General features: G+C 32.8%; 1 protein-coding gene across 1 annotated transcript in view; it reads right to left on the bottom strand.

Moving 5' to 3' along the window:
- The window catches only part of LOC129227329 (cell division cycle protein 16 homolog), a 77,714-nt gene extending 66,155 nt beyond the window's left edge, over nucleotides 1–11,559 (bottom strand). Inside the window, exon 1 of the mRNA XM_054861873.1 lies at nucleotides 11,437–11,559. Within this exon, the coding sequence (XP_054717848.1) occupies nucleotides 11,437–11,559 (123 nt within the window). The remainder of the gene's footprint in view (nucleotides 1–11,436) is intronic.
- Nucleotides 11,560–14,434: the final 2,875 nt, after the last annotated feature.

Below are 14,434 nucleotides of genomic sequence, written 5' to 3' on the forward strand. Positions count from 1 at the left end.
ATAGTATTTCAAGAAACTTTTGTTGTAATTTATTTTACTAACCTTTCAAGTACTCTTGGATGGGACACGTATATGCTTTAAATATTCAGGCAATACATTTTTATCTTTTCGTGGAAGCTTTGTTTCTTAGCATTCTGGCATTTGAACTCATAATGAACAAGTATGAAAATATTTCCTTACTCTTTTTACCAATATTTCTATTCTTGAATAAAGCAAAGAAACGGAAATATTTTTTTCGTGTTATCAAAGATGCACCGTCTTTTACAAGCATCCTTAACTAAATGTTTCATAATCCTCAAATTTTATAATTTATTTTACACAATAATAATTTTTTTTAATTCTCGTACACATCTTAATTTTGTACGAGTATGTTTTTTTTCAAATTGTAATGTGCTTACTACGCTTTTTATTTATTTGTATACTATTATTTTTTAAATTTTTTTTTGTTTATTTATTGTTAAATGATGCTATTTTCAAACTTAAATTATAAGTTTTTATATTCGCGGCACCCTTTGATGGATTTTTAGTGATACGGTTTTGAATATTTTTAATTTCAAACAAAAATTATGACGACCGCATTGACTATATGTAATAGTTCACCATGAAATATATATATATATATATATATATATATATATATATATATATATATATATATATATATATATACTACAGTACAAATGAAATTATAATATCTTGAGTTCTTTTCACTTTACTCATACGAAACGAACCATTCCTTTTCTCCCTTTCTTTTTTAGATTTTATTTATTGTTTTAAAATAGCTCCAATGTTTTAATTCCACCTTCTTTTATGAGATTTTAAAAATAGAAATAAAATATTTGGTTTCTTTTCAATAATCAAATTGCCTTAATTAGTAAATAATCCTATGAAGCTAACTAAAATTTATCCAAGTATGTTTAAAAAAAGAAAAACAACCCGACTCGATTTCAAGCAAGATTTCTTTTTTTTTTTCTTCTGAAGACATGTTCCCGAATACAAGCAGTAAAGCTTGCTTTGAAATTCCTTTCTGATTCAAACTGTTTTGTTGTAAGAAAATAATGTGGAAGGGTTGACCACAAGACACCAAAGGGGACACCTCCTTAGGGATTCAGGGCGCCCAACACATTTTAGCCATAGAAAAGGGTAAAAGAGGACTATTTTGAATCAAAAAGGGGACCAAAGAGGACCAGTTAGGATTAAAAAGAGGACCTTGATAGGACCATTCATAGTTAAACCCAGGGTAGCACCAAAAGGTAAATTAGCTGCCTGGCAATGAATACATGAAGATAATTCGTTAATTAACCAAAATAATGATTTTTAATGACAAATCCTTATCACCTTCTGTACATCACTTCTTATCCATTGAATTATATTATTCACACAAACATTTGGATGGGGGGGGGGGGGAGTGACAAGCAAGCATGTGACTGACCATCTTACAGAGTAACATTAATTGTAAAATAAATTTTCTACTACTTAACAGGTAAAAACTGGCTAGTTAAAAATAATCACCCAAGTGACCTATCAATCAGTGCATATCTAATAAAGACCTTTTAGATACAGTTATTACAATAAACACCTTAGTACAAAGTAGTTTACAAAATTTTTCACATAACCAGTTTAAAGAGAATTCATTTTGATATACTGCTTTTACTGGATAACTTAATGTAATAAATAAATGTGTAAGTTTAGATTCATAGAGCTATATTTTCAAATTGAAAATACTCATTATGAGTACTTAAAAAAATAAGGATACAAAGTTATTTAGTTTTTAAAAATAAAATTAAATTAAATTAAAAAAATTTGAGGTAGCACATGTCAAAATAATTACAAGATGCAAAAGGATTGAAATCTTGCGCAAGAGAAGCAAATTTTCGCGAAGTATGTTCACTGTTGGCATAGTTTCAAAAAAAAAAAAAAAAAGAATTCTCTAAAACTAAACATGACTAAAATTGAACATAAAATATGCTAGTCTAGGATAGCATATGTGAAAATAACATTCGATTGCGCAAAATATCAAAATATGTACAAGATGCAAAAAGATTGAAATCTCAAAGACAAGAAGCAATTCCTCGCGAAGTTCGAGTAAGTGCAATGCTGTTATGGGTTCCAAAAATAAGAAAGTTTATTATCTATTAAAATTAAACAAAAAAAATAAGCTATTCTATGATGGCGTATGTCAAAATAACTTCCGATTGCCAAAAATATCATAACATTAACAAGATGCAAAAAGATCGCGAAGTGCGAGTAAGTTCAATGTTGCCATGGTTTCGAAAAAAAAAAAAAAAGAAGTTTATTACCCATTAAAATTGAACAAAAAATAAGCTAATCTATGGTGGCGTATGCCAAAACAACTTCCGATTGCCAAAAATATCAAAATATTAACAAGATGCAAAAAGATTGAAATCTCAAACACGACAAGTAATTTCCCGCTAAGTGCGAGTAAGTTCAATGTTGCCATGGTTTTTAAAAAAAGTAGTCTCTTATCTATTAAAATTAAGCAAAAAATAAGCTAATCTATGGTGGAGTGTGTCAAAATAACTTCTGATTGACAAAAATATCAAATTATTTACAAGATGCAAAAAGATTGAAATCTCAAACACGACAAGCACTTTCCGCGAAGTGCGAGAAAGTTCAATGTTGCTATGGTACCAAAAATATAAAAATTGATTGTCTATTAAAATTAACCAAAAAATAAGCTAATCTAAGGAGGTGTTATGTCAAAATAACTTCCGATTGCCAAAAATATCATAACATTAACAAGATGTAAAAAGATCGCGAAGTGCGAGTAAGTTGTTCTATGTTGCCATGGTTTCGAAAAAAAAGTAGTCTCTTATCTATTAAAATTAAACAAAAAATAAGCTAATCTATGGTGGAGTGTGTCAAAATAACTTCTGATTGCCAAAAATATCAAAATATTTACAAGATGCAAAGAGATTGAAATCTCAAAACCCAGCAAACAATTTTCGGCGAAGTCCAAGAAAGTTTGATGTTATCATGGTTCCGAAAAAAAAGTTTATTATCTATTGTAATTAAACATAAATAAGCTAATCTAAGTCAATGAATGTTAAAGAAACTTCTGATTGTCAAAAATATCAAAATATTAACAAGATGCAAAAAGATTGAACTCTCAAACACAGGAAGTAATTTTTCGCGATGCTACATATCGAACACAAGTTCAGAAAATTGCACTGATGAAACATTCCTGATTTTTTTCAAGTGTGTACGAACCCGTGAAAAATATTGGTAGCAAAATGTTTTGATTTCACGTCATAACTCTTCCCCCAAACTTCTCCATTTGCTAGATTTCCATGTATCAGCGGTGGGAGGAGGAGTAATGATGTAAATCTAAAGCGAAATAATACCAGAAAGTCAAGTTCAATAGAAAAACGGCGCCGCGGCAGCGTGTTCAGGCTTAACATAAGTCCGCACACAGTATCTTTTAATGTAATGAAAATTTTTAAAATCTGATTTTTTAGTAAAAACAATACAAAAGCGGACTAAACGGACCAAAATGTTAAAAAGCGGTCTAAAGCGGACTTTACCCTAAAAAACGGACTTTGGCGGGGAAAGCGGACCATTTGGGAGCCCTGAGGGATTCGACCTCTCTCAGGCGGTCTCTGTTATTCCTCTCTCAGCTGGGGGCTTTTAGTTGCATGCACAAAAGTATCCTTTAGGGGGATAGGGGATTAGCCGCAAGTTTTGATCTTTTGTAATCATTTATCTTTAAAATACTTCCCACGCTTGAGCAACTGATATCTGGACACTCAGAAGGGATTTAAAAGTCATCCGAGTTACGATAAAAGAACCCACCAGCAAAGGGTTGTCTGTGTTAATTGGTCGCTTTGAAGGGTTACAATGTATCGAAATCAAAAGGAACCGAAGAATACTTTTTATCATCTTAGAAAATCATTCCCGCAGTTGAAGCGTTTTTGTCCATTCAATTCTCTTGCTCACAGATTGGATCGATCAGTCAATTGTTTGAAGAATGTTTTGTTGAGCCCTTTTGAAAGACAGATCATCTTACATTTAACAGTTTGGATTTCTTAAGTGTATAAAAAGAAAAGAAAAAAGATATACTGAGATAAAGAAAAATAAATCAATAAAATAATTAGTGTTATAAAAATAATTGCTTTTCGTCTTATCCTCTATTATTTATTATTTTCCTGTTATTTACTGTGTAAATTTAATGAATATTTCAGCACATATTAGCAAACTTGGATTTTATTGCAGTGTTTAATTCAGTGCCAAAAAATTAATAAAGCGAAGCGATTTTCGAATGCAAGCTGAACAGCAAAAACAACATTAAAATCCCGATAGCAAAATGGGGAGAAAAGTGCTATTACAACGTAGCAAAAAGCAACTCTGCGGCATGCGCGTTAAGAGGTTTCGGGCTGATCATGGAATGGGTTAAATGAAAACAATCTATGTAAATAAAACAAAGAATAAGTGTGTATGTATGTGTGTGTGTATATATATATATATATATATGTATGCACCTTATACAAATCCAGTTTTTGTCAGATCCGGACCAAATTTGGCAAGAAAGTACACCTGGGGAGGGGGGGGGAGAGTATTAGTCCTGCAAGTTCCATGAAGTTCAGACTTAACTGAGTAGTACGTAATGGTCAAGAAATAAAAAAGGTGTCGATATTGATATATATGTTTATACCTTTTTTTTTAAAGTTTAATATAAATTGAAGATATTCCCTTATTTAAAACATCAAAACTGCAAGCCTGTACCGGTCTATCAAAGAAATTCAAGTCAGTAATTATTAATCTGGAACAAGACTAATATATGCATTTTTTACGGCTATTTTTAGTTTCTAAAATGGCTGCGATTCAATACAAAATTATATTACATCTAACGCACACAGGGTATTAGAGATAAAAAGTTTGAACCAGACTCAAGGATTTAATTCTAAAAAAATTATTCATGCATTTCTTTTAAGCAAAATGTATCATTTTGGCGACAAAATGACTTCCTGCCTTCACGGAAACACAATATAACGCTCTCAAATTTAAGATAAGCTTCATTTCATACTCGTAATATAAAAATATTTTTGGTTGTCTTGGTGAAAAAAACTTGACAATATAAATCTAAAAATCAATATAAGCCTCTTTTCAGGTACTGAAATCAACTTAAAATACCAAATTAGGGAGTGTTGCAACCAGGGTTGCCAGATTTAAGAACAGTAAATACGGGACAGGCTTCGAGGAGTGAAAGGGGGTGGGATATTTTTGAGGTTGAGGGCAATCACTGGTTATGTATTTTTAAGGAGTGATAAACAACCGTGTTATAATAGCTTTCCGTAGATTTCTCTTAGTATGTTTATGGGTGAGCACATTTTTGAAGGAACTCTAACTCAAAGAATAAAGCAAGCAATAGAACGAAGTTCAGTAAACATATCGACGTTGATAGGAACAGGTGCTAATTAGTTTTTTTACTTGCGTTCGCTGTAAGTTAAACGGTGCAATCGAAATTTTTTTTTGTTAAATGTGACTACTTTATCTGAAATAGTAATGCAATTAATCGTTCAGCAAAAGTTGTTTTTTAATGCTATACCAGCCAATGGAGAAATCTGAATGAGTAAAATAATTTTAATGCATCATATGACACTTATCGCCTTCATTCATATCTTTTTGTGCAACTAAGCTATTAAGCACTTCCTTTATTGTTGAAATTTCATCGTATAGATCATCTACTGATACTTTATTTTCAATATATATGTAGGGGAGAGGGGGGCACATGTAAACATGGGGCACATGTGAACAAACCATATTTTACCCAGATAACATGAGGAAAAAAATCTGAAAAAAATTCATGTAGATGACAGCAGTAATACTGTATGCTGCCTGAAATTTCAAAGATCTCAACCATTTTGTTTTTTAGTTATCATAATAACTTCTGTTTTGGAAGGCGCCAGTAAACTTTCATGTTCTAGTTCTCAGAGTAAAAACACATTCAACACTATCTTTATTGTGATTTGAACTTTATTCATTTTGAAGTGGGATTTATAAAGTAAGTTTTTGTACTCTATTTTTTTTAAAAAATTTGAAAGAAATATTGCTTTTTATCAGATTAGGCTTAAGTTGTTATATGGGGCACATGTGAACACACTATGTAGGGGCAGGTGTGAACTGTTTACATGTGCCCCATACTGATTTTTTTTTTAGTTATTTCAATTTTAAAAATTGTTTTTTTTTTTTTTTTTTGATTAGGCTAATTAAAAAACATTGAATACTTAAAAATTTTAATAATTGAAGTTAGTATCAGCTGTATCGCGACTGTGTTGGAGGCCCCAAAAGTGATCGCAGTTTGTGGAGAGAAACAAGTTGGACAAAATGTTTCAGGCGAGAGATGTGAACTTGTATCATTTTGTGGTATAGTTAATGCAATGGGAAACACTGTACCTCCTGTTTTTGTATTCCCAAAAAAAAGATACAAAGATATTTTCTTAAATGGAGCACCATCAGAAAGCTTAGGGTTAGTATCCAAAACTGGATGGATGACAGCAGATATCTTCCTAGATGTTGTAAAACACTTCCAAAAGTACTCCCGCTGTACCGCAGCAAATCCTGTTTTGCTTCTACTTGATAATCATGAAAGTCATATCAGTTTGGATGTAATATTATTTTGTCGTGAAAATGGAATAGTTCTCCTTACATTCCCCCCTCATTGTTCACATCGCTTACAGCCTTTGGATGTAGGTGTTTATGGCCCCTTTAAATCTGCACTGAAAACTTCTTTTAATGACTGGTTGACATTACACCCAGGAAAAAGAATAACCATATATGAAATTGGTCCGTGTTCTTCACCAGCTTTCACAGCAGCCTTTACATCCAAAAATATTAAATCGGGTTTTTCTAAACCAGGAATTTGGCCGTTATCTCGGCTTGCTTTTACTGACGCTGATTTCATCCCAATTCAAATAACAAGCTTAATGCCAGTTAATCCTGAGGATGCCTCCACCAGCTGCAATGCACATTCAAGTCCTACCCCGGAATGTGTGAGACCATTGCCTAGAATAGAATTTGACGATTCCACTCTAGGGAAAAGTAAGCAGCGTCAAAAAAGAAAATCAAGAATTTTCACAGACACCCCCGAAAAAGATATTGTTGTCAAAGCTATGGAAGAAAAGGAAGATAAAATGTGAAAGAGTTGCAAAGAAAAGAAAGCTAGAACTTGCTGAGCTGTTGAAAAAGGAGCAGTCAAAGGTTGTAGTCAGTGACTCCGAGTCCGACATTAGCTTTGAAGAGAGCAGTCATCAAGAACTTTGTGCTGAAGTCAACCTTGCACCAGAAAATTTAGCTGTGAATGACTTTGACCTCTTAGAATTCACTACAAAAAAGACAAAAATTCACTATGTTCGGCTGTATCGAGAAAATGGAGAGTGATGAAGCAAATGTTAAATTCATGAGGAAGCAGAAGAAAGAAACCTTTGTATTTCCAGAAACAGATGATACATCGATGGTAAACACTGATGATATTCTGCTAAAATTACCCCCACCAACAATTTTAGGTAGCACATATCAAGCTGCTTCTTCAGTTTCTTTTTCTGTAAAACTTGAAGGCTATAATGTTCGTTGAATCAAGTCAATTTATTATGTACTCAATATTTATATTTTCATTGTGTTTATTAATGTGTAATAAAGAGTACTTAAAGATATGCTTAGGTGCATTTTATACCATTTATGTATCTGTTCACTTGTGCCCCAGGTGTGTTTACAACTGCCCCCCCACTGGGGCAGATGTGAACAAAAAGTAACATATTTTGGAATTAATTTTTAGGTTGGAATTTACTCTTGTAGAAGGGGGATAACTGCATGAAAATATCAGCAAATGTTTGATTTATTATATTTAGCACCTTTTTCTTTTTTATCTCAAATCAATAATGAAAAATATAGAAAAATGTCGTTTTTGTTCACATGTGCCCCCCTCTCCCCTAACTGTTCTACAATAGCTAACAAGTCAGAAAACTACTTTATTTATTAAAACCATTGGTCTTAAAACAAAAAGGGGATTGTTATGTGTGAAATCAAACCACTTTTTCTCATGTAATTCAGAGCTGTTTCAAAAACTTTCTGGTATCCCTCAGTCAGACATTGTATTTTTCAACCGTCTAGGTTCTATTTTAAGGTTTTAGTGACGAACGATTCATATAAAACTCATCTTCAAATGTGCTTTCTAGCTGTTTTACCAAATGTGTCATAATATCATAAAGTTATCAGCTGCAGTTGTAGATTCTTTTTAAAGTTTTTTACGGACAACTTCAAAAACGGGGCACACATTACAAAGAAAATGGGAAACTAATGCAACCTTATTGGTTTCACATGTTTCAGCTGTACTTTCTTCACTTGAAAGCAATAATTTTCTGAGAGGCTTATTGATGGATTCTCCCTCGCTCATAAAATAATTCATGAGTGAAGGCCAAGATTAAATGAGTCGATCTACAGCTGGAGCTAAACTTAGCCATCGTGTCGGGATTTGTTTTAGTAGCTCTTTAAACTCTAGGTTAGCAAACTCAAAACACTCCTTTAAATCATTCTGCTTAGTTGTAAATATAGAAAAATGTGAATACATTTTTAAAACAATAGTTTTGACATCAACTTCTAAAGCAACAACAGCATTGGCGAAATGCAGTGATAACTATATGAGCTAAACACCCTGACTTTAGTAAATTTTTCTTTTGCTCTCAAAGTAGGGTATATACTGACCGCTTTGTTTCAAAATTAGCGTTGGTACTGTCGGTTGAAAATGATGAAACTGATTGTAAATCCAAGTCTGACTCAATCAATGCTTTAGTAAGAGTGAAACAGTTTACTACACAGAGTCAGCCGTCTCGGAACTTTTTGCTCTTTGATTTTCTTAATGCTCTTTATTTGACAATTTTTGTTTTCTTTTAAATTTTTTTCCCCGTCTCGTTTTGTACAATATTGTTATTAACTAGAATACGAGACTTTAGCCGTCCCGTATAAAAGTTTCCCGGGACGCGGGACAATTTTTCAAAATACGGGACTGTCCCTTGAAATCCGGGACGTCTGGCAACCCTGGTTGCAACTATCCCTCGAACTTTGGGTAAAATTCACTTTGAGCAACTTTTAAAGAGCTTCAACATGCTGCAAAAATGGAACAAATATGAATTTTTTCCCGATGAGGTATTCGCAAATTTATGATTTTCTTTAAAATTGGATTAGAATTCAAAGAACACTTTTTTCTAAATGAAATGTCGGGGTGAAACGCACCCATGACAACGTGTATACGAAATTTCATGATGATCGGTTGAGTAGTTAAGGCATGAAAAGGTAACAAACAAACGAAATCTCTTTCGCATACATAATATTTGTAAGGATATATTATTATTTTGTAGTATATTATTCAACAGGAGGGGGGGGGCGGCACTTGTCAATATTGCCTAGGGCGGCAGAACTAATAGAGCCAGCCATGAACATTTATAGTTTACACAACATTATCAACATTATGTATTCACTTTAGATTTTTTATATTTTACTAGCATTCCCGTACCCGGCATTGCTCGGGTAATGGAATTAGCAAAGGTTAACAGTGTTTGGGGCACCTAGTTCCGAAAATCCCCTGTAATAATTACTTATTACCTATTTTTTTTTTCTAATTTTGGAAGGATCCCGGGACCCCTGGACTCCTTATAAGTATATGCCCTTGTACTTAACCGATCTTTAACTGTTCTTAACGATCCTTCTAAAATACTGATTATCTTTGCAAACAAAGGCCATCCACATTTTATTGTTATACCTATGTTTAAGCAAGAATTTCTTTGTATAACACATTTTCAGGTTGGTTTTTTTTTCTGGTGCTAAAATTATTAAGCAAGCTACATAAAATTGGCCGTGTGAAAATAAAAGTCTTCTTTAAATTGATCCCTGCTACTTTTAATGTCTGTCCTTGTGACTTATTAACGGTTATTGCAAAGCAAACTTTTACAGGAAACTGCACTCTTCTAAATTCAAAAGGATAGTCGACCTATGATGATGTTCTTAAAAACTTCGTTTCTAGTTTTGAAAAAATGAAATCAAAAGACAGAAACATTATTATTTGACTTGAGAAAAACCTCGAAGAATCATGAGAGAAATAAAAACAATATCAAATTTAAAATTCGTTATCGACCAAAAGTTGAGATGAAGTACTGAATAATGATTTGAATGGAGGAAAGCTTCTTAAAATAAGGGATTTAAATTTCAATGACAGATTTTAATTTCACAGAAATTAACGGATTTTAAGTAATTTCTCCCGAACTAATTGTTATTTCGAAAAATCCTTTCTTAGTGGATACTTTCGTAATCATGTGGATATGCCTGCCAAATTTCAAGTCTGAGGCTTCAGCCGTATTGGCTGTGCATTGATATATATATATATATATATATATATATATATATATATATATATATATATGTTATCTCAGGACATTGATTTTTATATATTAAGATTATGCATTTTATGTAGATTTGATTCATTAAAATGGCATTATAAGAATTTTCTTAGGAATCATCATGAAGCCTCAGTCTAAATTTTTATTTCTAGCACTGCTCAGAGGAAACCTTGTTTCTGGATAAAATTTAAAGTAAACCAAGTGTTTGGATAATAAAAGTTAAGAAAACATTCCAAGTTAAATATTGTTTAATGAGAATGTTTTAGATTCAATTATTATATGAATTCATTTTCAATGGAAATGATGTGAAATCTGTATTGTTTGACAACAAGGAAATCAGCTCAAGTGCTTATGAAGTTGTGGGAAGGTAAAGCACAGTATCTGCAGAAATGACGCTTTGAAATAGTTGCAGAAACCTGTTTCAGAATCCATATAATAACAACAGAGAAATGTTGTACTTAAGACTTTTTTTCAAGCTTAAGTTTCAGCGGAAACTAAATAAGCATGCTTATATACAATAAAGTTAAAATACAATAGGTGATAAACATGTAAGAAAAAAGAAAATAATAATAATAATAATAATTTTGCATTAACTGCGCTTTACCTTCCCATGACAGAATTAAATTTTTTTCCAAGCAACATTAAAAAGAAAATTCTCGATTCTGAAAAAACTTTTCTACAATAATCAGTGTGATATATGAGAAAATGAGCTACTGAAAAAAAAAAGATAAAATGTCAATGCCACTTTTTGTTATCTCGGAACAAAACGGTAAAACATAATGTTGGATTCACGATTTTTCCGTGTCAGGGCAAATCTTGAAACTGCCGTCCGTAACCATCTTTATTTCAAGAGCTTCAACGGAAAAAACACAGGAATAGGTGTGCATTTTCCACCTGGGGCAAGGAGCCCACCTTGTTCCCCCCTTGATTCGGCACTGAACATAATCGTAGGACAAGGAGAATGATGTCTAGACTTCAAAAACTTTGTATAATATTATGACATAAAAATTGACATAAATCTCATTCCTACCATATCAATGTATTTCCGAACTTTTTTTCTAAGAGTATCAAGATTTACAGATGAAGAGGCTGTACTACTTTCATTTTTAGGTGAAAAGGATTGCAAATTGTTGTCTTCGTTTTCGCCCGCCATTTGTATACAAATTTTTGACAGGAGTACGGTTCTGAGGTTTGGTTCCTGCACAAAAAAAAAAAAAAAAATCTTAAAACATGTAATGGCTTAACGCATTTAACAATTAACAAATTTAAACTTTGAATGAGAATCAATAGCATACCTAGTGCTCAAAAATATGGTTTAATTTTGAAACAAACATCAAAGTCGTTACCTTGTCTTCCTATGATTGGTGAAAGAAGTTAGTAGGGATGAGATGTTGGTTATCGTCTACTCCAATTTAAGAAGCCAAAACAATGTGGCAACGTTGAAAAGACGTTAAATAAACGTCTCTAACACCTTAATGTGGGGGGGGGGGGATAGCGGACGTTTTTTATTTTTTGTCTGTGCTCTACGGATATTTCTGACATTTCAATAGGGAAGTTGCAACCTATTAAATGTTCATATTTTGGCTATTGGATATTGTTAATTGACCCTCAAAACTAAAAAATTCACCATCGCCGAATTTTAAAACACCGTGGTTGATTTTTAATGAATTTTTAAAAATCCACGCGCAAAAGTGCGCGCTTCTGAAACGTCACGAGCCTACGTCACAGGGCGCGAATGGGCAGCCTTCCGCCGAAGATCCCTTGTTTTCGCTAGGAACATTTTGAGCGCGCTGATATTTTTATTTTTTAGAAATTCAATAATCCTTTTGCACACACTATGGAGACCGGATTCGTTAAAGCACAATCTAAATAATCTTCCTCATGTAACATCAATGAGGATATTCGAATATTTCCGAGAGGATGAGAGGTTTAATGTTCCAGAAACGCGAGGAGTTAAATGCGAGGAGATAAGCCTTTTAGGTTTCGTCTTCGAAGTCGAATGCGTGACCTTCGGCTTCTCCCATATCGGAAGAGGGCATGACGTCACTTCCTATGCCATTTGACGTCACAAGAGCTTGAACTTTAAAAATTAATTTAAGAAAAAAAACTACTTAACGTATCGCAAAAATTTTTTCACCTATGATGTTCATACATGTTACTCTATCATATAAAAATAAAATTGAAAAATCGAAAATTTCCCTATTCAAGTTTCTGTGCATCATTGCATTGTTGCGCTAAAGAAATGCTTTTATATGCAATGTAAGCGCCGATTCGACACCGAGGTCGACAACTTTTAGGTCATGTTTGGATGATAGAGGAAAGCAGAGGAATTTCTCTTCCAAACTTTTTTCGAATTGAAGTCAATTTTGAGCAATTTTTGGAAGTTAAAGGGTGTGGGGACCTTCGCCGGAAAGGTTTTTGAAATTTTATTCTTAAAAATTTCAGACTTTCTTTGTTGAGGTTCAATGATACGAAATGGGAAGAAATGGGGGGGCGCAGATTCGGCGCCGAGCATTTTGGGCGCCGCGGGAATATTAGGCACCGAGTATTTTGGACGCCGGGAACATTAGGCTCCAAGCATTTTGGGCACAGGGAACATTGAGCGCCAAGCATGTTAGGTGCCTGATGGAACATTGGGCCCAACCCAGACAGCACAGATCTTCCAATATTCGTTGTTATATCGTTGAACTGGTGCAAAACTCATGACATATCACAAACGGATATCGACGCGGGGCTTTTCCAAATATGGTTGACAAAAGTACGAAATTGGCACAGGTTTCAAAATAAATCCAAAATATGTTTGAAAGTTTACATTTATAGTATATAGCGTATCTCTAATTTTTGTAATCATTTTGACGAGTTTTTACATGTCTGAAAACTGTTTAATCTGCTCATGCGCAACAATTTCAGTTTAGAAAAATGGCTATTTACTGACTGTAGTATGTTTCCACGTTGTCAGTTTTCGGCTTGTGTATTGTTGCGAGTGTGAGTGTGTAAATGAATTAGCGACTTCTTGTATTAACGTGAAGTAAGTAATTGCCTGCTTTTTAAGTTTTTTTAAATTATGTTTTCTAAATTCAAGAAACAATGCTTTGATCGTCAAGAACGACGTAGAGATAGCTTTGAATTAAAAATTCTCATATTCTTCTTCTTATTATTATTATTTTGTTTGTTTGTTCAGATTATTGCTGGAATAAAATTTGTGCATACAGAAGAAATGGTTTATTGTCTACTTAAATATGAACACAAAATAGGTTATCATTGATTCATAGATTACTGGCATGTTTTTTGGAAGTTTTAAATCTTTAAAATTACTTTTTTTAAACGTTAAAAATAGTTAACATCAGCCATTTTTTCTTAAATTATTTAAATAAAATATACATATTTATTTATATTTGAAATTAATTTAAAAATTATTTCATTTTTCCTGTCTTTCTTAATTATTTTATTGAGTTATATTCCAAATTTGAATTTTATTTAAACGATTTTTTAAAAATTCTTAAGTATATTACTGTTTTAAAAAGTTTGAGGGTAAAAAAGTTTTTAAGACTTTCAAAAAGTGTGCAAACAGTCTATAAATTATTGGTAATTAATTTACCAAGATGCAATTTATGTAGATATTTCGTGACACAAACACATGAGAAAATCGTTGATAAATCCTCTGAAACAGGTTGTTAGTTCATCTAATATTAGTAGATAAATCCATTTAACCTCTAAAATCCGTTGAAAACTCCTCCAGAGTACAATATAACCAAAATAGAAATATCGTTGATATTTTGTAAGCATCCAAAAAACGTTGAGAATTGCTCCCAAAAATGTTGAAAGTCATATTATATCTACAGCGATTTCACGTAAAATCGCTGTGCTGGGCGGACATTTTGCTATTTTATCAACCAGTTCTCTACGAATTTAAGAGTATTTCGGTACATGTGATCACGTTGATGATACATTACTTCTACGATTTTGGGACGATTTGTGCTGTTTGGGCAATGACGCTCAAAATTCCCGGCGCCCAATATGCTCGGCGC

Source organism: Uloborus diversus, chromosome 8, assembly GCF_026930045.1.
Source record: "Uloborus diversus isolate 005 chromosome 8, Udiv.v.3.1, whole genome shotgun sequence".
NCBI classification, from domain to species: Eukaryota; Metazoa; Arthropoda; class Arachnida; order Araneae; family Uloboridae; genus Uloborus; species Uloborus diversus.